The sequence below is a fragment of the Notamacropus eugenii genome, chromosome 6 (assembly GCF_028372415.1).
Source record: "Notamacropus eugenii isolate mMacEug1 chromosome 6, mMacEug1.pri_v2, whole genome shotgun sequence".
Taxonomy (NCBI): domain Eukaryota; kingdom Metazoa; phylum Chordata; class Mammalia; order Diprotodontia; family Macropodidae; genus Notamacropus; species Notamacropus eugenii.
This window is the reverse complement of record NC_092877.1, coordinates 224,981,327-225,004,841: the sequence shown is the minus strand read 5'-3', so window position 1 is coordinate 225,004,841 and position 23,515 is coordinate 224,981,327. Positions and strand designations below refer to the sequence as shown.

Below are 23,515 nucleotides of genomic sequence, written 5' to 3'. Positions count from 1 at the left end.
CTGTTTCTGTGTCTGTCTGTCTCTGTCTCTCCATTTAAATCATTTTTGATTCTCATTCTCTTTCTTTCAACTTCCCAGGGCAGAAAGGTAATGGAGTAATGGAGGTATCTCCAAGGAGATGGGATTAGGAAGCTGTTGAGAAACCCCATCAATCTCCCTGGTTCCTAATGACTTCCTCAGCAGAAATGGTCTTTAAGTGGTTCCATGAGGGAATATAAAAAGTTGTCTCCTTTCATGGTAGCATGCTTTGCATACTGCAGATTTTCCCTGTTCCCAATCTCTCTATCCCTAGTTCATACCCTATCTTTTTGCCACAACAAGAGTGGAAATGAGAAAACAGATGCCCTACAACATTGGCCATATACAAATGATGCAGACAAAATGGATCGGTCTATCTATATTAGGTAAACAAAATATATAAAAATACATATAGCTCAGAGTATAAAATAGTTGTATAGGTATCTTGTGTTAGTCTATCCTTTTGGAGTTAAAATAATTCTGGAAAGGGCATCAGAGTGTGTTGTTGAGCTTCTGTAGAGGTTTTATTGAAATATAAGGACTCAAATTATAAAGTTGTGATGGTGGGGGGTTTTGGGGATACCAATATGGATGAGATCATGGATTTATAAAAAAAATCTAAGCATAGAGAAATTACCAATGATTGATCTTAATGGTGCTGAAAAAGAAGTTTATCTAATTCAATTCTAGCACCAATATGTTTTTCAGAAGATTACAAAAATAATTCTCTTACCAGAAGCATCCTTTTTGGAGAATAGGCAATTTACAAAGAAATAGAAGATGGAAAAGGAAAAGGGTTATGGATAAGGACTATTAAGATAGAAGAAACAAAAAGAAATAAGGAAGCTGGGGCTAGAAGTGTTGGAAAAACAGGAAACAGAAAGCAGTAGACTACCTCCTTAAATTTATTCATGGCTTCATTTATTTGTTTTTGTGTTTTACATTATTTGTTAGGCCTAGAATTCTTCCCTTCGTTTCACTTTTCTGCTAAAATTTCATCTGTTCTTCAAGAACTAACCAAAAACACCACCTTTCCAAATAAGATTTTCTTGATAATCCTATCCAGGAGTGATTTCTCCCTGGTCTAAGTGCTTAACCTGGCACAGGTAGAAAAAAGCTCTGGTTTTAGGGTCATGAGATCTGGGTACAAGTCCCAGTTCTGACACTATAATATAATGATATAATATGATGTAATAAGATATGATATAATTTGCTATGACATGATATGACATATGTTACAATATGATATAATGTTATATATGATATGATTTAGCACAATACAACATAACAACATAATATATGCAACAGTATATCACCAGAGAATATAACACAACTCATATAATGTGATATATTATAACAACAATACTACCATTGGCATAGTACTTTCAGATTTGTAAAATACTTTCTCTATATTTCATATGATCCTAACAACAACTTTGGGAGGTAAATGGCATTATTATCCCCATTTAATATAAGTGTAACCATGTGGTAAGTAAGTTCATCTATTTGAGTCCTCACTTGTAAATTAGGGATAATAATTCTTGCACTATGTATTTGACAAAGGTGGTTGGGAGGAAAATATTTGTTTATTTAAAGAACTACCTAAAGATGAGTTTGTATCATTTAATTCCTTTCATCTTTCTCATACACTTACCGAATTCTGCATCGTTGTAGAATTGTTTAGTACTTTTGTCGTTTTTCCCTTCTGTGCTAGAAATTGTGTTGGGGCAGAAGCTGTGTGTGACTTGGCTCTGGAGTTCTCAAAGATCACCTGGTAATGTGGTCCTGCACCTTGTATGGTTCAATAAATGTCTATTCACTGAGTGGATAGGTTGTCTCTCAAAAGAAACCAAGGAGAAGGGGCAATTTTCAAAGTCTTCATATGGTACTGCTTAAATGGAAACAGGGTGCATACTACTAGTATCCTTTCATTCTAACACTTTACAGTGACTGAGGCAGAGGCTTTTCATTTCTGAGAGTCAGACATCACGCACACAACCCCTGCTTAAAATCAATTCTCACCCACCCACTCCTGCCTTCACAGTCTAATTTCCTATTGCCTGTGAAAGGAGCTTCAGCAAATATGTCAGCTTTCTCTTAGTTAATTATCTCCCTTGTTATCTTTGAGAGTGCAGAAAGTTCTGGGTTCTTACAATTTTATATTCTTGATGAAAGGAGCCATATGAAGCTGAGTTCACTTAGCAAAGCAAAGGGCTAGAGTCCCAGGGACTCGGAGTTGGAGCTATTGCTAAAAATATGATCCTGTGATTCCTGGGCAAATTACTCTTCCATGCTCCTCCCCTTCTTCAAGTGAGAGGTTACTTACTTTACAGGAGTTGTAGAAGAAATGGTAAGAAAAGTAGTACAGAATCATTGTATAATTAGAAAAACAAAACCAGCAAATGCCCACTGAATAAGTCTGGGTAGGTCATGGAAGCTGAGGCTCATCCATAATGCAGGATGACAAGACAGCGAGAAGATGCCTGCTAAAATGCCAGTGGATAGGGCCAGTGCTGATTACATTCTAAAACCTCTTTATTCCCATCCCCAACACCCCCTCCCTTTGACAAAAATTTGGGGTCAGGGAAATCTGGTTGTAGTCAGCTGGAATAAAACTGAGCTTCTGTTTTTAGTGCTGACCACAACATGTTTTGGATTTTCAACATTTGCACTGAAGTGAAATCCTAGTATTTCTTTTCTGTGCAGTCTTCTAGAGTTACCTAGTTTCTATCTGTAAAAAGAAAGGCTGATTCCTCAGTGTGTTTTAACTAAACAGACATAATTAAGAACATCTTGACTATAGGAAAATTTTCACTTCACCAGTTCCACCTCATATTACCTCTCTGTACTCTCATTCCTAACCAGTATAATCCAAGTAGTAGAATTATAGTAATTAATGCTTACAGAGAACTTAAAGGTTTGCAAAGCATTTTACAAATATAACCTCTCATTTTTGAAAAAAAATTCAAACAACAAACCTTTGATAATTATTATTCCTGTCCTCATTTTACAGAACAGGAAACTGAGGTAGACAGATGCCCAATATGGTCCCAGAATCACAGTTAGTAAGTGTCTGAAGCTGTATTTGAATTCAAGTTTTCCTGACTTTATCTCCAGCACTCTATCTACCACTGCACCACCCAGCTATGGATTTGGAACTCTGGGTTTAATTATTGGCTCAATCACTTAGTACTCAGATGACAACAGTCACTTCCTCTCCTTTCCTTAGTTTCCTCATTTGTTAATTAGGGACTTGGAGCAGACAATCTCTCAGGTCCCTTCTACCTTAAAAACCTCCTACGTATAACATAAGAACATCTTGTTTCTCCTGTTGTTCAGTTATTTTAGTCATGTCTGACTCATTTGGGGGTTATCTTGGTAAAGATACTGGAGTGTTTTGTCATTTCCTTCTCTAGCTCTTTTTTACAGATAAGGAAACTGAGGCAAGCAGGGTTAAGTTTCTTGCCCAAGGTCACATAGCTAGTGAGTTTTTGAGGCTAGATTTGAACTCAGCAAGATGAGTCTTCCTAACTTCTGGCCCAGTGCTCCATCCATTGTGCCAGTCAGCTGCTCCTTTGTTCCTCCTACTCCACAGTAAACTTCAATTAGTTGCATGCTCCTTTGAATTTAGGGCTGCTTTTCTAGTTATGGAAGTTAGTACAAAGAAGACCAAAAGACAAACAATTATTGTTGCACGACCAACTTATTCCAGTATTCTAATTTCTGGTTCTTTGGCTCAGAATTCTACCTTTCCTGCCTTTATCATTGTATTTTTGTATTGTATTTTTTCTACAATTTTTCTAATTGTTTTTTTCTGTACTTCTATGCCCCCGCCCAATGTCTTCCCTTTGCCAAGTCTTTGCCCTATTACTAGGAAGTGACCCTTTGGATGCTTTTGTCTCTGATCTTTTGACTTTTAGACCCTTGGCTTGCTGCAACCAGGGGAATTTTGTTGGATCCAAACTCAGATATACAGTCCAGTTCTCTTCCTTTCCCAATTTCTCACTTAATTTGACCTTGTTGCTTGCCTGCTTCCCAGTATAATGTAAATGTTAATTACAAAGAGTGAGAGAGAAGTTGGCATAAGAGTTAAAGGAATAGGAATCATGGTGTAAAGCAAAGAATACTGCATTGAAACTAAAGGAGCCTGGACTGAAATTCTAACTCTGGTTGAGATGTTGGGCAAGCCACTTAACCTTTCTATCACTCAGTTTTCCTATTTGTAAAATGAGGGCATTGGGTAAATACTCTCAAAATCCCTCTCAAATTTAAATCTATTCCTCTGAGTGCATGCACAGGCAGGTTCAAATGGGACTTCAGACACTTATTACCTGTGTGACCCTGAGAAAATCACTTAACTTCTGCCTGACTCAATTTCCTTAATTGTAAAATGGGGAATAATAATATTGCCTACTTTCCAGAGTTGTTTTGCTGGTCAAGTAAAATAATATTTCTAAAGCACTTAGTAAAGTGTTTGGCACTTGAAGGATTTAAAAAAATATTTCAAAGGTAAATATTTGTTAAAATTTCTATAAAATTAAAGAAAATTAAGCTAAACTAAGCTTATGCATAATATTTATGAATAATAAAATCATTCATACCTTAAAACTAAAAAAATAGAAATTACAAAGCAAAATCACGATTTTAATGATTTTTTTTTTTAGACATTAGGATGTGCCAAGGCACACTCTGTTCTCAAACCTATGCCTTGGAACAGAGACAGAGGAAAGAGAAAAAGGTCAAGGGTAAGAACAACTCATGAAATAAAATTGGAGGCTATATTAAGAAGAAACTAACATTTTCTTCACAACATCTACAACTCCTTCCCTGACCTTCCCTGCCAGACAAGCTCTACCACACGCACCAGGGAGAGTCATCAAAGATGAAAAGTAATCAAATTTAGTTTAGGATGTGAATAAGACTTTTATTAGAGCTGGATTTTTTTTTAATCATAGCTTTGAATTTAATCTAAACATACATCTACCATTTTCTTTTCTTATTATTTTTTCCCTGAGGCTTCTCCACAGTTCTTTCAGGGCTTAATAGATTCTATATAGTTTAAAAAAAACCCAACCATATATCTATATATATATGTATATGTATACGTATATATATATATACACACAGACACATACAGATACACACACACACACATGTCCAAGGCTAGGTAAAAAAAAAAAATTATTAGGGCTGTAAAAAAGTCTATTCAGTTTGTAAAATTTTATAAATGCACCCACATTTCATTTACCCTTTCTACTGGATAGTTGTATCATCCTCTAATACAGTTTATATTATTTGGTAACGTTTCTAAATTTGAGGTTACCTTTGATTTTCTTTCCCATTAGATCTGCCAAATTAAGTTAATGAGCATTCATTAAGCACTAAGTATGTTCCAGCCATCATTCCTAGTAATAGGTATATAAAGAAAGGCCAAAATGTACTCTCTGCCTTCTAACAGCTAAGTCTAAGGGGGAAAAAACCATGTAAACAACTACGTCCATATAACGTATAAAGATACATAGGCATATTTATGTCTGTGGTTAATTGTAGGTAAATCACAGAGAGAAGGCATGCATAGTTTTTTTAAAAATAAGATTCCTGAGTACTGGCTTATTTTCTCTCTCTGTCTCTGTCTCTGCCTCTCTCTCTCCCTATCTGTCTGTCTCCTCCATTTCCCCCAAGGGAGTTTATGAATATACTTTTTCAATTATAATTTTCTAGTAATATTAATTTTTAAAAAATTCTTGATGCTAGAAAGTCTGTATGACTTCTCCAGAAACACCGAGTGACTTATAAGCCACTTCAAGTCTACTCTACCTCTATGAAATTTTTTAAAGCTTTATTGATGTATTTTGCTTTTATGTTACAAACAACTGAAAATATATGCACCATTCTACATCTACGGTAAACTCCTATTTTCCCCAGGTCAACACACATAGTGAAATATTTTTACATTAGCAATAAACACAGCAATATTAATGATAAAATTAGCATTTATATGGTATTTTAAGGTTTGCAGAGCTTTACAAATATTATCTCAGTTTATCCTCACCCTTGGGTTTATCAACCCTTGGGATGTAGGTGCTATTATTATCTCCATTTTACAGATGAGGAAACTGAGGCAGACAGAGGTTAAGTGATTTGGTGAGGGAGGGTCACACAGCTAGTAAGAGTGTAGACTTGAACTTGAGTCTTCCTAATTCCAGGTTTAGAGCTCTACCTACTGTGCCATTTTGAGGAACATTTTGGTTTCAACATTGAAGAATGGCAAAGGAAAGGCAGATAAAATAATGTCATACTAGTGGCTACCCTATCGTGTCATGAATCTCATTGACTAAAGGAACATATGAGGAAGTAATTTCTCAACTATATGCTGGCAGCAAGAAGAGTCATGCTCTACACAGGAAGGCAAAGTTGATCATTTCAGAAAAGAATGGGGAAAGGGAATGTATGCTATCATGGTTCTTTCCAGAAAAATAATCATGCAGAGCAGCCAAGAACCAACATTGGGGAAAGAGAGAAACAAAGAATTACAACTTGTGTGTTCCAGTGTGGTATGGTATATAAAATCTTCTTGTTTTGGAATCAGAGGGTTTTAGTTAAAAATATCATTCTACAGCTTAATATTTGTGTGATGTTGGACAGTTCACTTTACCATTCTGGACCATGTTTTCTTCATTTTTAAATGAGGGGCTAGACTAGCTATCTTTTAATTATTCTTCCAGCTCTCAATCTATGATATTTTGACTACGCTTTAAATTTGAAATCATAATTGTGAGTTCATGGATGATTTCTGGATGGAACCTACATCAAAAATGGTTTTGGTTCACAGGAAAGAAAACATTTAGGCATGAAGTTCTACCTCAAGTTATGTGTGTGTGTTTTGTGTGTGTGTGTGTGTGTGTGTGTGTGTGTGTGTGCGTGTGTGTGTCTATGTGTAAGATTCCAGACAAGCCATTTAACTACTCTGTGTCTCAGTTTCCTTACATGGAAATGGTTCTAATAATAGCTACAATTCTTATTTCATAGGATAAGCTGGAGATAATATTTATGAAAGTATTCTGTAAATAATTGTGCATAGTACAGAGATTTATGATTTCATCAAAGTACTTCTTCCATCTATAAAGACTGCAGCCCCCTCTAAAACCTAGTAAAGTTTATAAGAATTACCATGACTGTAAAACTCATTAGCCTTTCCAAAATTAGCTCAAGCCACCATCAAGCCTATTTGTGAAAGTCTATCAGAACTTGTGTTCTGACTTTGACTTCAGGAATTCAAGGTCACTTCTGCAAAACAAGACATCGGAGAACAAAAATACTAGGTATAAACATAAAAACCAGTGGGAATAGGGGAATTCTAATGTTAAAATTTATTTAAACACTGGGGCATCTAAGTGGCACAGTGGAGAGAGCACCAGCCCTGGAGTCAGGAGGGCCTGAGTTCAAATCTGACTTCAAACACTATCTGTGTGACCCTGGATAAATCACTTAACCCCAATTGCCTCAAAAAAAAATAATTTCAGTATTGCAATGGAGGCAATGGAGAGTTAGACTCTTGGCAGTTTTTGCCAACACCATATATATTCTTTTTACAGGAATACTTCAGAGGTAGAATAAAAGTTATACTGTAAACTAAGTACCCACTGAACATCCTTGCCAGTATACTTATTGTTTTTTAAATATTTCAGTATGCAAAACTATAATCTTATCCAATCAGTCAGCAACATTTACCAAGCTTGCAAGGTGTACAGTATGTCATATTATGTGCTTGAGGGAGAAAGCAAAGATATAGAAGACAAAGACCCAAGCTCCAAGTTCTTAGAATGTTATAGCATCCTGTGACATTGACCTTCTTTGAAGATGTGCCTTTTCTCTCTTTGGATTAAAGCACAATGAACAGTCCCCCTTCTTGCATTTTTCACTGGGCTATCTCTAAAGCCACAGAATTTTATCTTCCATTTTCTCCTGCAACTTTTCCTCCTTTGTGGTGTTACTTCTTAAGTTCTTCAGCTAGTTTCTGCATTCTCACATCCACTTCTCTAACTCTAGTGCCTTGGATGGCACCTGCATGTCATGTTAAAGCATGACCAAGGTGGATCTTGGTAACACAGACTCACTTTACTCAGCTGAAGGACATCTCTTTTCTCAATTTAAGAATTATACTAGGACATAGGACCTTTCAATACATCGAGGGTTTCTTGTAGAACAGCCTATATTTGTTATGTTGTTTTGTTGCTCTGGTGTCTGTGGATAATTATACTGAGTCTTTGATCCTGACATCTGACAATTCATAATAACTTCTACAAGTACATAGGTGGGAGTATGGGACATATTTGGAAAAAAAATAAACCAATTTTGCATCCTTATATGCACTGGAAAATAGCAGATAAATAATTTTTATCACTGGTTTCCAAATAGAGAAGAAACTACAAAATATACACCATGTATCAGCAGCCGTGCATGGCAGGTATGATGAAGTCAGTTGTCTGAAATCCTATAGAATGTTTTACATGCAATAGAAGTTCGAATGGGCTTACTTTCTATAAATTCCACTATTTAATTTTATAGGAGGTATGAAAATTACAACCATAACAGTGTAAAGATTTTTTTGACTCATCTTTTTCTGGGAAAATTGGATAAAGACCTCATTCCAAAGTCTTTGTTTTTTTCCTTTTGCCCACTTTCATTGGGAATGTTTGTCCCGTCAAGCAACAGGTAAGGTGTGCGTAATGATCAGGAAAGTGAAATTATAAATGAATGTGCATCAAAAACATATACAAAAACGCCAGCATTTAACACAATAATGTCCTGGAATTTTTTTAGTTTTCCTCAGAAGTGATTCCTGTGCTTGGGGTATTATGGGGAGGAAGACAAGATGGAAGATCGAACTGAAACACTGCTGACTGTATAACAAGCATAGATATTCATCTAAACGTACATTATATATTTGTGTGTCTGTATGTATAGGTATTCAAGAGTTAGTATAAAGATAATATTAAATTTTTGTATTAATATAAAGCTTTACATACATATTAATATATTAAAGCTTATAATAGCTTAAAACTGCACTAAGATTTTTGGGAGGCCTCATATAAATATAGATCTCTTCTGTAGCTAAAACCAGCATATTTCCTTTCCTACTTTTCCCAAACTAATTATTTCTGAATTTCAAAACCGCATAGATTGTGCACATTTAAGACTTTAATGAAGTGTCTTTAGCTTAAATAGCAAAGTAACTGTATAACTGAGTACAACTTTATGAAGGATTTCTGAGAAGTCACAAATGAACAAAGAAAGGACCTTTTGAAGTTTCCCCCTTTTCCCATGTGTTAATAAGTCTTAGCAGTGAAATTCTTTAAATGAGTCATATAACAAAGGTCAAAATCATCAGTAACTAGCAAAAGGGCTGGTAAAAGAGAGGACCAGGGATGTTTTAAATTATAATAGTGTATGGGTCCATAGCTCTTCTAAAGATAATAACTAAGAGTTTAGATGTAGGAAATACAAATCATCCCCTGTCATCTGAATAGATACACAATTTCAGCTCATATTGAACAAAAAATAATATGAATTAGCAAGCAGCAAGCCAGCAATCAGTAAGCATTATTGAAGAAAACTATGCCAAAACTGGGCTAAGCACTGGAGATGCAAAGAAAAAGCAAAAACAATCTCTGGCCTCAAAATTTTTTTGTTATTCTTGCATTATTTCTGATTGTGTTTTTTTCAATGATCAGATGGTTTTATATATGTGAAGATGGTCTTTGACATTGTGGGCAAGAGCAATTGGTTATTTGCACAGTCGCTCTCCATTTTGCAAACACAAAGCATCACTGAGAGCTACCCAAAACTTAACCAATTTATTCATGAGATGTAACAGATGAGCTATTCTCAAAGTAATAAAGCACACAGTGCATTACAATTTTATGCTCCAGGAAGTAAGTCTCATAATCATCTAAAGTCTTGAATTCTCCAACTGTTGATCTTTCAATTTTAGGGGGCATACTGATTTACCTTTCATTCAACAAAAATTTTCTGAGCATCTGGTACATATCAGGTCCCAGGTTGGGCGTTGTGTTGGCTAATAAATTATATTAAACTGAAATACTGAAGAAAGGCTCAACACTAGAGACATTCTAAAGTTAGTTTCAGCAGATAAACTTGAAGTCCTAACTATTATTTTCCTGCTTCCTAATAAAACCTTAGGCTTACAAATGTTAATGCATCATTGAGGGCCAATGAATACTGGAAAACTCTATTAAAGCTGGAACTTGAAATTGTTTTTACTATATGTATAGCACAAATGCACATTCTAATTATATTTCCCCCTACACACTGGTTATTTAAAATCTATGTAGCTTAACACAGTTCAAAAAATGGCAAATAGGAAAATACATAACTTAAAAATATATTCTATAATAGGACTTGGAAAGCTTAGCCTGGTGCTGTGTTAGACAAGAATAAGTCCCTCTTTGAATATATTTACATTAAGTTATGGCTAAATTCCAACAGACAAACTGTCAGTACATTATGGGAAAGTTGTAGAGACTTTATAATATATTTACTTCAATGGTACTGAAGATGTTCTGCACTGTTGCTATTCTGACCAAGTTTTGGTTGTGGCCACTATTTGAGAATTACTGGAGGAAGAAATACTATATACTTAAAACACTTAGATAACCTTTTATATTCTGCCAAGCATGCCCCAAGCCTAGGAAATGTCTTATTACCATCTTTTGAATAGAAAAAGAGGTATTTCTCATTTTTTTTCTTAGTGGATACCAGCACAGGATTATATGAGCTAGACAAAGGACCAAATAAAGGAGTAGGCTGCCCAGAGACTAGTCTCAAGGTTTCAGAAGTGGATGCATATTGAAGACCAGAATGCCAGGCTAAGAGATGGTGCATTAGCTTTTATTCTTGGTCCTCAACTCAACAGACTGAAGGTCTTATTGTGTCCAGAAACATTGTTTTTCTAATTTAACCTGAAAATGCCTTCTCCATTGTACACCTCTGACCCTGGCAGTCATAAATATGTGATGTAATAGATTAGACCTTTTAGAGAACTCTCTTTCTTGCTATCACCAGGAATAGTCAGAGATAATTGTGTAGGCACTTGTATAATATTACAGATAAGATATCTTATCACAAAGAGTTATGGAAGGGTTATAAACTAATACTTATTACCCAATGGAAGTGAATGGGGAAGACATTGGCATTCAGGACTTCCATTAGTCAAATCAGGTCTCATTTCAAAGTGTAATCCCTGGAAAGTTTTTTTTTATTGTTTTTTTTTCCTTCCACCCTAAGTTGAAGCTAATATGAAAAGAAACCCTCATTCAGCTCACCAGATTTTTAAATAACTAGATTTGACAGAAGTTTTCTTCCTTCAAGAGACCACTATCTATGACAATAGGTAAGGACAACCTATGCTTTTTGTACATACACACATATGCATGTGCTACATTGCTTAACTAAAAAGAACCTAAAACACTTTTTGAAAGCATAATTTCTCTTGATAATTAGAAACATATAACATTTATTACTCCAAAGTATAACAAAGTATAAGTCAACATTCAGTCAATGTACAAAATTTAATTTGGTCCACTAGTATACAAACTTGAAGAACTTAAAGAATTAAAAAAGAAGATGAATTGAGTACGGAAAATAAAATACAATTCAAAAATTTAAATTATCTATAGATATATTTTGTATATTAGAAATAAAAGCTAGTTACTGAATCCCCAAATATAATAGAGGTTCTTACATTAATCAAAATGGATTGTGTCATGGCAATGTTCTTCTTTACTATACTCCAGTTTTTCCCAAGTGATGTCAGAGAGGTTAAGCCAGAACTGCATTATCCAAAAAAGTTTTCTCAGATTTATGAGAAGAGTTCTTAAAGGATAGAACTGGGGCTGATTCACCTACTCTCCAATGTTTTCTCCAAATGAGTCAGTAACCCTATGCTTTCTTTCTTTTATCAAAGATAGGAATAATACAACTTTTCCAGTTTTTCTTAGCTAACAGTTCAAAATAAAGATCTTAAGAAAATGTTCATGTTTGTCAGTTTGATAGATGTCCTGCACACAGTGCAAACAAAAGAATTACCTATTAATAGTAATATGCTCCAAATATTCTTAATAACAGATATCAGCCTACTAATTGTACCAAGTGTACTTACTGATTTACACATAGCAAAAGAAGTCTAACCACCCACAAGGGAATCACAAAGGAGATGAAAAATACATATTCACTAGACTTTATAAATACAGATGGATAGGTAACCCAACCTCATCTCTAACGTCCCTCATTTCTCTTTTAGACTGCCACTGCAAGTGGATGATGAGCTGGTGCCCTAATTGAGTAGGAGATTGGGTTGGACCTCACTGGGGAGACTGAACAGTATTTTCAGTTTCTTACACTATTCAATACTTCAAAAATTCAGCTTTTTTAAGACCCAAATTCTTTCAGTTATAATACATGCCTATGAATCATGAAACACTTATATTCTTGAAAATGAAAATATTAGTACAAAGTATAAGTGCATAAATATTGCTTACTTGTTTAAGTTTCTTTAGATCTTCATCAAGCTCAAGGTTGTCCAAAATAACAGCAACAAACAAACTCAGGAGGATCTACAAAATGATACACAAAAGTTAAAACAAACAAACATATTACAAAGTCTCAGAAATATATCTAATCATGTATATGTTTGACTATCAAATATAAGATTCAAAAGAAACACATAAAGGTCAGAGGAAAGAGAAATCATAAGGGATTTGGCAAGGTTAAACTGTTTATATTCCTACATGGGAAAATTATATTTATAACTCCTAAAAACTTTCCTATTACTAGGGCAGTTAGAATGAGTATACATAGAAAGCAGGGGTATGAGTTGGATAAGATGCTATGATAATCTAAAAAAAATAAGATTAGGGGATGATAAAGAAGAATACACTGGCAGAAGGGAAAAGCTAGTGATAGAATGGGATAAATATCTGACATGAGGTCCAAAAAAGATTTTACAGTGGAGGGGAAAATGGAGGAAGTAGGGAGGGGAGAATAAAAATCTTACTCTCATTGTAATTTTCTCAAAGAAGGAATAATATACACACTCAGTTGGATGTAGAAATCTATTTTATCATAAAGAAAAGGAGGAAGGGAAGGGGATAAGTGAAGAGGGGAGTGGAGAGAAGGGAGGACAGTTGGGGTAGGTGAAAAATTAGAAGCAAATCACTTTTGAGAATGGACAGGGTAAAAAGAGAGAGAGAACAAGTTAAACAGGGAAAATAGGATGGAGAGAAAGGTGTAGTTGGTAATCATTACTGTGAAAAAAAATTACAGTGAGTTTCTCTGATTGACTTAATTTCTCAAATATATAGAAAATGGAGTCAAATTTAAAGAAATAAAAGCCATTCCTCAATTGAGAAATGGTCAAAGGATATAAACAGTTTTCAGATCAAGTAACCAAGGCTATCAATAGTCATAGAAAAATGCTCTAAATCACTATTGATGAGAAAAATGCAAATTAAAACAACACACCTGTCAGATTGGCTAATATTGCAGAAAAAGAAAAAAGACACATGTTGGGAAAATTAAAGCACTATTACTGGTGAAATTGTATACTGATTCAACCATTCTGGATAGCAATTAGGAACTATGCCCAAAGAGCTATAAAAGTATTCATATCCTTTGACCAAGCAACACCACTATTAGGTCTATGTCCCAAAGAGATAAATAAAAGAAAAAGGCTACATGTGCGGAAAAATATTTATAATAGATCTTTTACTGGTGGTAAAAAATTGGAAATTGAAGGGATGTTCATCAATTTGAGAATGGCTGAACAAGGTGTTATATATGGTTGTGATGGAATACTATGTTGCTTTAAGAAATGATGAGCAGGATGCCTTCAGAAAACATGGAAAGACTTACATGAACTGATACAAAGTGAAATGGCAGAGCCAGGAAAACATTGTACGTAGAACATGATACATACTGTATCAATACTGCATGATGATTACTGTCAATAATGTAGCTATTCTCAGTGATACAATGAAAGGTACTGTCCGTTATGGTGAAAGGTGTTGTCCAGCTCCAGAGAAAGAAATGGTAGAGCCTGAATGCAGATCAAAGATACTTTTTCTTTACTTTCTTTATTTTTCTTGTTTTCTTTTGTCTGTGTTTTCTTTCATAGTGTGACATACGTGGAAATGTGCTTTGCATGACTACTTATATAAAAACTATGTCAAATTGCTTGCCTTCTCAATGGGGGGGGAGGTAATGTAGGGAGAGAATTTGGAACTCAAAATTAAAAAAAAAGAATTGTTTTCACATGTAATTGGGAAAAATAAAATATTAAATAAGATTTTTTTATAAAAAGGGGAAAAAAAGCAGCAGAGAAATCCTCCTCAAATGAGTGGAAAAGGAATGGACAAAAATTCAAGGACAGAAGCATAATACTCCCATTAGTGGGACTCTTGTGAGTTTGGAGGGGGTGACCTAGAATGAGAGAGAAGAGAAATGATGCCATCCGATAGAACCATATTTCCACTATTCTTTCTAATTAGCTGCTAAGCTATGCTGTTTCTGGGCTCCTCCTGAAGGAATGAAAATGCTGTCAGGGTCCTCTAAATTCATTAACCTCTAAATTTAGCATCTTGAGGCAAATGCTCTGGGGCTCCACCCTAGTTACAACTATGCTAGAACTTAAATTTATTTTTATTCCATCTTAATGTTTCTACTGTACTACACTGCCTTTCCTAATACGTAAGGAGTGGATGAAAGAACCAAGAGTTCAGAAATAAAAAGATGCCCTTAATGTAAATCACATTTTTTAAAAAAAGGAATAATGCATATAAACAATCTAAGCTAATTAGAAAGTGAACTATAAATATTTAATTGTTACGTATTATTTTATTCAAGATGTTCTTTCAAGAAGACGACATATACTATCCCCAAAATAGTTCTTCAACTACTAAATGCAGTTGAAGGATACGTACCAAGCAGTATATTAATGTAGTAGAGAACTTTTAAGTTTTATGCCATACCAATTTCTGAGAAGTTCACAGTGAATCATCATTAAGATGAAACAATTTATCCATTATGATTTGCCAGCTCTAAATTATTCGGTCACCCTGCCCTCCTTCAGTGCTTATAACAATTTTTATTTCTGAATCTACAATATTATCTCATGGTACACTGTAATAGCCACTGCTACTTTAGAAATGGATGTTTTTTCTCCATGAGAAAATTCCTAATAATAATTTAAACACTGCCTACATTTCTTAATTCTTTCACCAGCCCCCAAGTATTTTCTCCTTCCCCAGCCTCCCTCCAACCTCTGCCCCACCCCATGCTTTTGCATATGTTGTTGGAAATATTGAGAATCTTAGCCTAGGAATGCAATTTAAATTGAAGGGGGTATTTCAGATCATATGGCTCTGATTCTGTCTTGGGGAAATCTTCCTTGCAGGTATCAATAAAGACTGGAAGTAATAAGATGATACACAACAGCATTTCTTCAACTGTGGGTCATAACCCTATATGGGGTCGGGAAAAATTTGTCAACAGTAAAAGGTTTTTGAACCTGTAACGACCAAAAATTAATTAAAAATCAAATGTGTAATGAATCCAAGGTATCTCTGGCAGTGCTTGACTGTGCTTCATTGAGCAACTTCACTGCAGCTTTGGTGAACACAGAGCATGCCCACTTCATACTGTGCAGGCTCTCAGGCCAAACAACAGCAACAAATGTGGCCAAGTGAAAGGGGTCACCCTCATCTGCAATATTGATACTATACACATGATCTATTCACATATACATGGTATGAAAAATGGGTTAGATTCTTGTCCATTTCAGCTTATGAGACCATGAGCAAAGATTTACAGTTAATAACTCAGATAATGTACAGTTGTACTCTAAGTTTGATGATTTACTATAAAATTATTTAATTTACAGTTAATAATAAATGTGTTCTAAACTCATTTTGGGGCAACTGGGTGGTGTGGTAGATAGAGTCCAAGTTCTAGAGTCAGGAAGACTCATCTTTGTGAGTTCTAATTTGACCTCAGATACTTACGAGCTGTGTGACCCTGGGCAAGTCACTTACTCCTATTTGCCTCAGTTTCTCATCAGTTAAATAATCTAGAGAAGGAAATGGCAAATCACTCCAGGACATTTGCCAAGAAAACCCCCCAAAATGGGATCCTGAAGCATGGGACGTGACTGAAAAACAACCGAACAAGAACAAATCCATTTTGCTGTAACTGCACTTCTAGTGAGGTTTTCCCATGCTATCCCTGCCCCATTATAAACTTTGAATTTTTTAATGACTTAATATTCACACGAGGTAGTAAGTGAGAGGCAAGATGACATGTCATAGAATAAAAAAAAAGCAACATTGGTCTTGGAGATAGAAAGACCCGTGACTGAATCCTTCCTCTCACAACAATGAGAAAAGTTACCTAACTTGCATGATCCTGAGTTTTCTCATTGGTAAAAGGAGGGTAATAATGACTACACTATCTCCACACACACACACACACACACACACACACACACACACACATGCACACACACCCTTGGTGATAAATGACTAGAAATACTATGCGGAGAGTAGGAGGTAACCATTAGCCACTGGAAATGCCTTGTGCTCCATTGGTATCCAGGTAATATCAAGAAATCAAGAGGCCCCCAGCACACCGAGGTAGAGTCTCCATGGACTATTTACAAGAGGACAAAGACAAGAATTCAAGGCCATTGATGATGTGAGATCTACATTGTTGGAAGGAATACTTTAATCAATATGCTCATAGAACTAAGGCGAAGTCTGTAACCCATACTTTTTTTATGAAGGTCAGATGAGGTAATACATATAAAGTACTTCGTGAATTTTAATTCATCACACAAATGTCATGGCTTCCTGCTTTGTTTTGTACAGTAATGTTTTGTTCTGTGAAACCTGTAATTTAATTGGTGTAGGGAAATTGTGGTGAGGAAACCCTTTCTTATTCACAATTGCTATGTAAAATTATAGTCTTAGATTTATGGTTAGGGCACCAAGAGGTTAAATCACTTGCCCAGGTCACGCATCCACAATGTCACAGGAAGATCACAGATTTAGAGATCATTCTGTCCAACCATTTCATTTTACAGTTGGGGAAATTGAACCCCAGAGAGTAGAAAGGAATGGGATTTGAATGCATGTCTTCCTGCCTCTAAGATCATCTCTCTATTGATTATGCCATTTTATATCTAAAAGACAGTTATTATGATCATTTTTTTCCTTATTTGTTTAAGGTACAACAACAATACACTCAACAGAAAAGTAGAATTGGTTATTTCTTACTTCCTCATAGTGTTAAGAACAGTGGCAAGGACCTCGAGATTAGGATCAGAATAGGTCCTAGCTCTGATACTTCCTTATTATGTAACCAGGGGAAAATTTCATTTCATTTCTCTGAACTTCTTGGGTAAAACGAGGATAAATCTTCCTTCACAGGGCTTCCTTGTGAGCAAAGTGCTTTGCAGACCTTAAAGTCCCATATACTTGTAAGTTATTATCGGTAAGCCTCAAGGGGCAATGGAACAAGGGTGGCATTGGGAATGAAAACACATAGATTTAAATCCCATCTCTGGTACAAATAATCTCTGTGACCTGAGCAAGCCACTTAAATCTCTCTGAGATCTCCTCATCTTTGAAACTCCCTGAGTTTCCTCATCTTTAAAGAGTGGGATTTGGAATAGATCAAGGGTTCTTAGGCTTTTTTATTTTGTTTGTTTTAGGTCTCTTCTAGTTCTAAAATCTATCATCTCAGACACTAGATTCTGTTGTGACCTCCCTCCCTCCCTTCTCTCTGCCTTTTCCTTCATTCAACAGTCATTACTATCTGCATAGAGTATCACTTCTAGGCTCAGTGCAACTTCACTGCTCAAGTAGCTGAAAGTTGTCGTTTATTTTTGTTTCGCTTCATTGCTTTTGAAGTGCTTTTCTCAATTCTTAGCCCTCCTCTGGGTTGTTTCCCTAGCAGCATGACCTACTTTACATTCTAACTCGCCATACTGTCATGCTCTCTCCCTCTCTCCTTCAATTTTCATTTTCCATTTTCTTTTGTTTTTAAATAGCTTGCATCTACTCTGCGCTTCCATCCATGCTCATCTCTACAGATAGCCTAAAGATGGCCCTTTAGCTGAAATGTCACCTTTAATCTTATTTCCTTCCTCTAGTGTAGACTTTATTAATAAGTGTTAGTTTTGTTTAATTTGAAGCTTACGCCTAAAACTCAGCAGGAGTCTGACCAGCAGACTATCACCGGTTTTGTTTCGCCATTTACAATCATGTCCTACCCTATATTATCTTGCAGCCTGTGGCTGGAAACAATTTCCATTTTTTAATACATTGACACAAAGTGGAATTTAATCATAACAATATAAATTGTTATTTTTGATGAGGATACACTGCCAAATGACTTTTGAAAAATCAAGTTATTTAATTTACACTGGGCTATTTTGCCTTTTGGCCAATGAATATAGATTTTTAATATATGGATACTATGTCAACTATGTTAGGACATTGTTCCCCTGGTATGTGCATTTAAAAGGTAATTAAGGTTATTTTTAACGCTTGTCAAACTTTTCATCTTTAAACATTTCCACATCAAATTTATTCTTTGAAACCACTATAAGGGAAAGTACATATAACCTACTGTTTCCTTCACGTGATAAAAGTCATATGCAGTCTTATACAGCAGTCATAGACAAAACTGGGTTGGGAAGGAGGGCATATGTGTCAGACTTAGTTAAAGGACAATGTGAGAGGATAGAAACAGAGAAAAAATAAATCATCTAATAAAAGGGTGGCCCAAAAGATGTACCAAATAATGCTTATGGAATATGCATTCACTGTGCATCCTGACTTTAATTTTTATTCTAGGCTGACAAATTAGTGCTCTCCAGGGGACAATGAGGTGGCATGCTGCTTTTTGTTCCAGTACAAGCTGTAGGAAAACATGTTTTGCCATTTGTCACATGCCTGGCCCTGCAAAAACTGAATCAGGAGCACACACAGTCAGGCAGCACCACTGGCTAGAATGGATAACCGTTATAACTAGCTGTTCCTTAAACATGGCTTTTTGTGATTATTAAAATAGTTCACAGGAAAGAAATAAATATGTACTATAGGGTTTTAATTAAATCCATGTTAAAACTCAAACACAAAATCATGAAATAGAGATGAAGATGACTAAAATACAGTCCAAGATTGTATACTACAAACTATTACACATTCAAATTAGTTCCTTTGGAAAAAAAGTCTTATAAATGGGACATCACAAACCATCACCAGCTCACTTAACTTCCATCAGCTTCAATACTTTGTATCAAGATCACCTATCAAGTGCTGAGGAAGAATTGGTTACTAATTGGGCATCCAGAATTTTATTCCTCTATAATATTACTTAGAAGCAGAAAGGATGGCATATTAATAATTGTAAATATTATAAGGTAATTTAAATAATTATTATAAATAATATAATTTAAAACTAAATATAAAATTAGTAAAGCACTTATTAACAAATTTCACACCAGCAAAAAGATAGGGGTCTGGCGTTGGAATTGGGAATCCTGGGCTTTGACATACATTGCCTATGTGATCCTGGGTAAATTATTCAGTCTCTTAGTACCTGAGCCAACTCTCTAAAATAAGAGCATATCTCGATTGAAGGAATTTCCCTGTAGCAACAAAATCGAAGGTCCAATTCCTCTTCCTTCTGCCTGTCCTAGATACCAACTATAAGACATTATAGGTTAACAAACTAAAATACAACAGAATCATGTATTCAAGCAGTTGCATGACTTAAAATGTGATCTGACATAGATTATAATTTACAAAGCCCTGCAGGTTCCTTTTGTGTTACTTCCTCATTGTTGAGATGGATTAGCAAATTAAAAAGCATTTATGAAACACTATGTGTTAAGCCCATGGGATGCAAACAGAAAAAGGTCACGGAAAAAGTCCTGCTCTCTGATTCATATCACAAAGGGGAGATGATGCATTTAAGAAAGCTCAACTGCATAACAGTTTGAAAAGTCTGGAAGTCCTCCATCTCATCTAAAGAAAGAGAGCTGTTGAATTTCATATTATCCAAGCCATATGACAAATCAAGTTGTCGGGGTAAAGATTGTGTTCTCCCAATAGGGGCTGGCCTTCCCACTTTATAGCTGTTCTGGATGGGATCTAGGTCAGAAAGCAGTGTTTAGTAATTATGGACATTTTTTCAATAGCTCTTTTTTTTTGGTAATACTATCCAAGATGATTCCCCTATATTTGGTGTCCTCTTTTCTTTCTTTTGTTTTGAGAATTGATTCTTCAATATTCTAAAGATTTTGTTGCCTTTTATGTATCATCCGGGAACTCTTCCCATTTTATTTGTCTAGGTCCTGCTTCTATTTCCTTACGTTGTACAAAAGTAACTGTGATGGTAGAGCCCAAAGGTGGTATTTCAAATACCAATGACAGGAAAAAAAGGGTTTTTTTTTTAAATGAAGAAAGCTTGACAGATCTTATCTATTTTTCAAATCTCTTTGTTGTTCTTTCAGTTTTCATCCTTAAATACTCTCTGGCTTCTCTGGGATCTTTTACTTTCTATAAACTTATTTTTCCCTTTGACTACTTTTTGTGTTCATATTTTATTCATATTTTATGAGGGGATACTGCTCATAATCTTCTACCATAGCATTTTTCAAATAAATTTACATTCTAAATTGTTCATTCTTGTGGCTGTTCTAATTTTATCAGTTAGTCAACAAGTATTTATTATGTCTACTATGTGCCTTGTGCTAAGTGTTGGGGATAAAAGAAAAGGAAAAAATAAAACAGCCCCTCCTTTTCACGAGCTCCTAGTCTAACTAGATCAAGGTTTTGCTCACTAATATGGTTGTTAGGTACTTCTATTTTCCTCTGTGGCAATTTATTGCTTCAGTTTAAATTCATTAGGAAACTGATATTTTGCGTCAACGTTCATTCTTTTGTACATTCCCCAATTTTTAATGTCACTAGAGTGTTTACAAAAACCAGACTTGAGTTGCCTCAGACAACATAGTTTCTCATTATTTTCTTCAGATTTAATCTAATTTTATTAATTTTGATCTTGGGTTTAGAAAGCTGGTGAATTTTGTGTATATAGAAAATTGATGCAGAAATGACTCACACTGGCAAAGAGTTATTTTCTGTTTTGTAAACTACAATCAATTTTACTCTACGCGATATAATTTTCTGCTCACCATTTCTATTACCCTTGAATTTTTCTTGAATGAGCTATCTATGTTTCCAGTTTTCAAACTTTGATTTCTCTCATTTATGACTCCTGAATTATGTTTTCCAATATGTATCTTCACCATTCTCCCTTACGAACACTCTAAGATTAAAATCTTCAGGTACAGTTGGTGAATATTGGGTTCAGAGTAGGTACCATTCTTCACTAGCAGAGGGATTCTCCTCATGTGAAGATTCATAGGCTAATTGTAATTATAGATTTCCTCTCCTACCCACACAAAAAGATCTTACATTATTCTTCATCTTTTATATCTCTAAGTGACTTTTTTTTTTTTATTAAAGGCAGTTGGTGGAACATTGGATAGAGCATTGGACCTGACGACTTGAGTTCAAAATAGACCTCTGATACTATCTTTGTGATCCTGGGCAAATCACTTAACCTCTGTTTGCCTTAGTTTCCTCATCTATGAAATGAAAATAATAACAGCACCTGCCTTCCAGGATTATTGTGAGAAACAAATAAGATATTATTTGTAAAGCACTTAGCACAATGACATGTAGTAGGTACTATAGAAATGCTTATTCCTTTCCCCTTCCTCTATAAAGTTTTATTATTTACTCAAATTCTAGAAAATGTTCCCTTACTAATCTGATAGGTGTAGAACCACAACAACCTATCAACTTGGGTAGGATCACGGGTTTTGTTACGTTGTTATGACCTTATCATCAACATTGACTATCTCTTCAGTTATTAGTTTTCCTTTTATGAGTATAACAAATATTTACTTGTGGTATATACAGTGAGGAAGCATGAAGAACTGAGAGCTTGAGTAAGAAAAATCTGGGTTCATCTCTTGTCTCACTCCCTTACTGGTTTTCTGGTAATGGGCAATTCACAAACTCAGTTTCCTTAGCTTAGCAAAATAAGAAGGTTGAACTTGAAGTTCCCTTCCAACTCCAAATCTGTGATCTTGTGTGGCTTGGTAGGCAGATGAATTCTGAAATCATTAATATATTATGTTATTATCTTAAATGGAATTTTTTATAATTTCTCTTCTTCCTAGATTTTGTTAAGAGCAGAAAGGCTTTTGAATTTTGTGGATTTATTTTGAATTTTGTTACTTTAGTAAAGTTATTCATTATCTGCTAATTTTTTTCAGTAATTATGTATTTCAGAGGTTCTTAGTATCTTTTTGTCCCCTCATGGACCTTTTGGCAAGCTGATAAAATCTATGGATCACTTCTCAGACAAAAAAAAAAGTTTTTATATACATAAGAGAAATTACAAAGAATTTAAAAGGAAAGAAATTTTATGGGAAAAGTGATCAAAATATCTTTTAAAATAAGTTCACCACCAGAAGGTTAAAAACTTCCTCTGCATTCCAACAAAGCCAAGGGAAAATTACCTTTATTCTTTAAGTTTACAAGTCAGTAGCAGAGCAGAAGCTCAGGGACTGATATTCTGACACCAAGTCCAGAGGTCGTTCTACCAAGGTATGGCTTACATACTTTGAGTCTAGGATCAGTCCTATTCTATAGCTCTATTAGCCACACTTTTCCTAGGACTCCTCCCTAGCCTCTTGTGGTTTCCAGCCTACAATGTTCTATCTAAAAAGTAAGTTTGCAAGAATAATGATAAAGTAAATCCTGGTAGAAATAAGCATAATCAATTATTAAATCTAATAACAAGAAATCAGCTTTTTTTCCACAGAATTTTAAGACAATGATAACAAATGAAGGAGAGGGAACAGGAGGTACTAATTTCAAAAGCAAAATAGGACAAAAATGAAGAAATATGCATAGAGAGAAGAGTATGCCAGAAGATATACATTAAAAAAGTTAATCATAAGTATCTTAGATAAGGAATAAAAATGATTTGAGTCATAGATCATCATAATAATTATGTGCTAGTAATAGGTCATAAGTATAATTCTTTGGTAAAGCATATAAAATAGTGTTTTGTTAATGAAAATGAAAGAAGAGTGACTTTTGATGAATGGAATAGATTCATAAAATCTTGGAGCTGGAAGAGACATTTAAGACTGTCTGTCCTGGGGGTCTGTGGAGAGATATTGACCTAATTAATGGTGCGAAACATTTTTGTCTTTATTTCAATACAAGTTATCACTTTTGTAATTCTATGTATTGTAATTTAGGCATTTAAAAGCAATATTCTTAAAAAGTGTCCATAAGCTCCGTGATAAATTCAAAACTGAGTGACAATG

General features: G+C 34.9%; 1 protein-coding gene across 1 annotated transcript in view; it reads right to left on the bottom strand.

Annotated features, from left to right (window-relative positions):
* NALCN (sodium leak channel, non-selective) overlaps positions 1–23,515 on the bottom strand; it is a 526,457-nt gene that overhangs the window by 156,186 nt on the left and 346,756 nt on the right. The window contains exon 16 of the mRNA XM_072622030.1: positions 12,579–12,653. Within this exon, the coding sequence (XP_072478131.1) occupies positions 12,579–12,653 (75 nt within the window). The remainder of the gene's footprint in view (positions 1–12,578; positions 12,654–23,515) is intronic.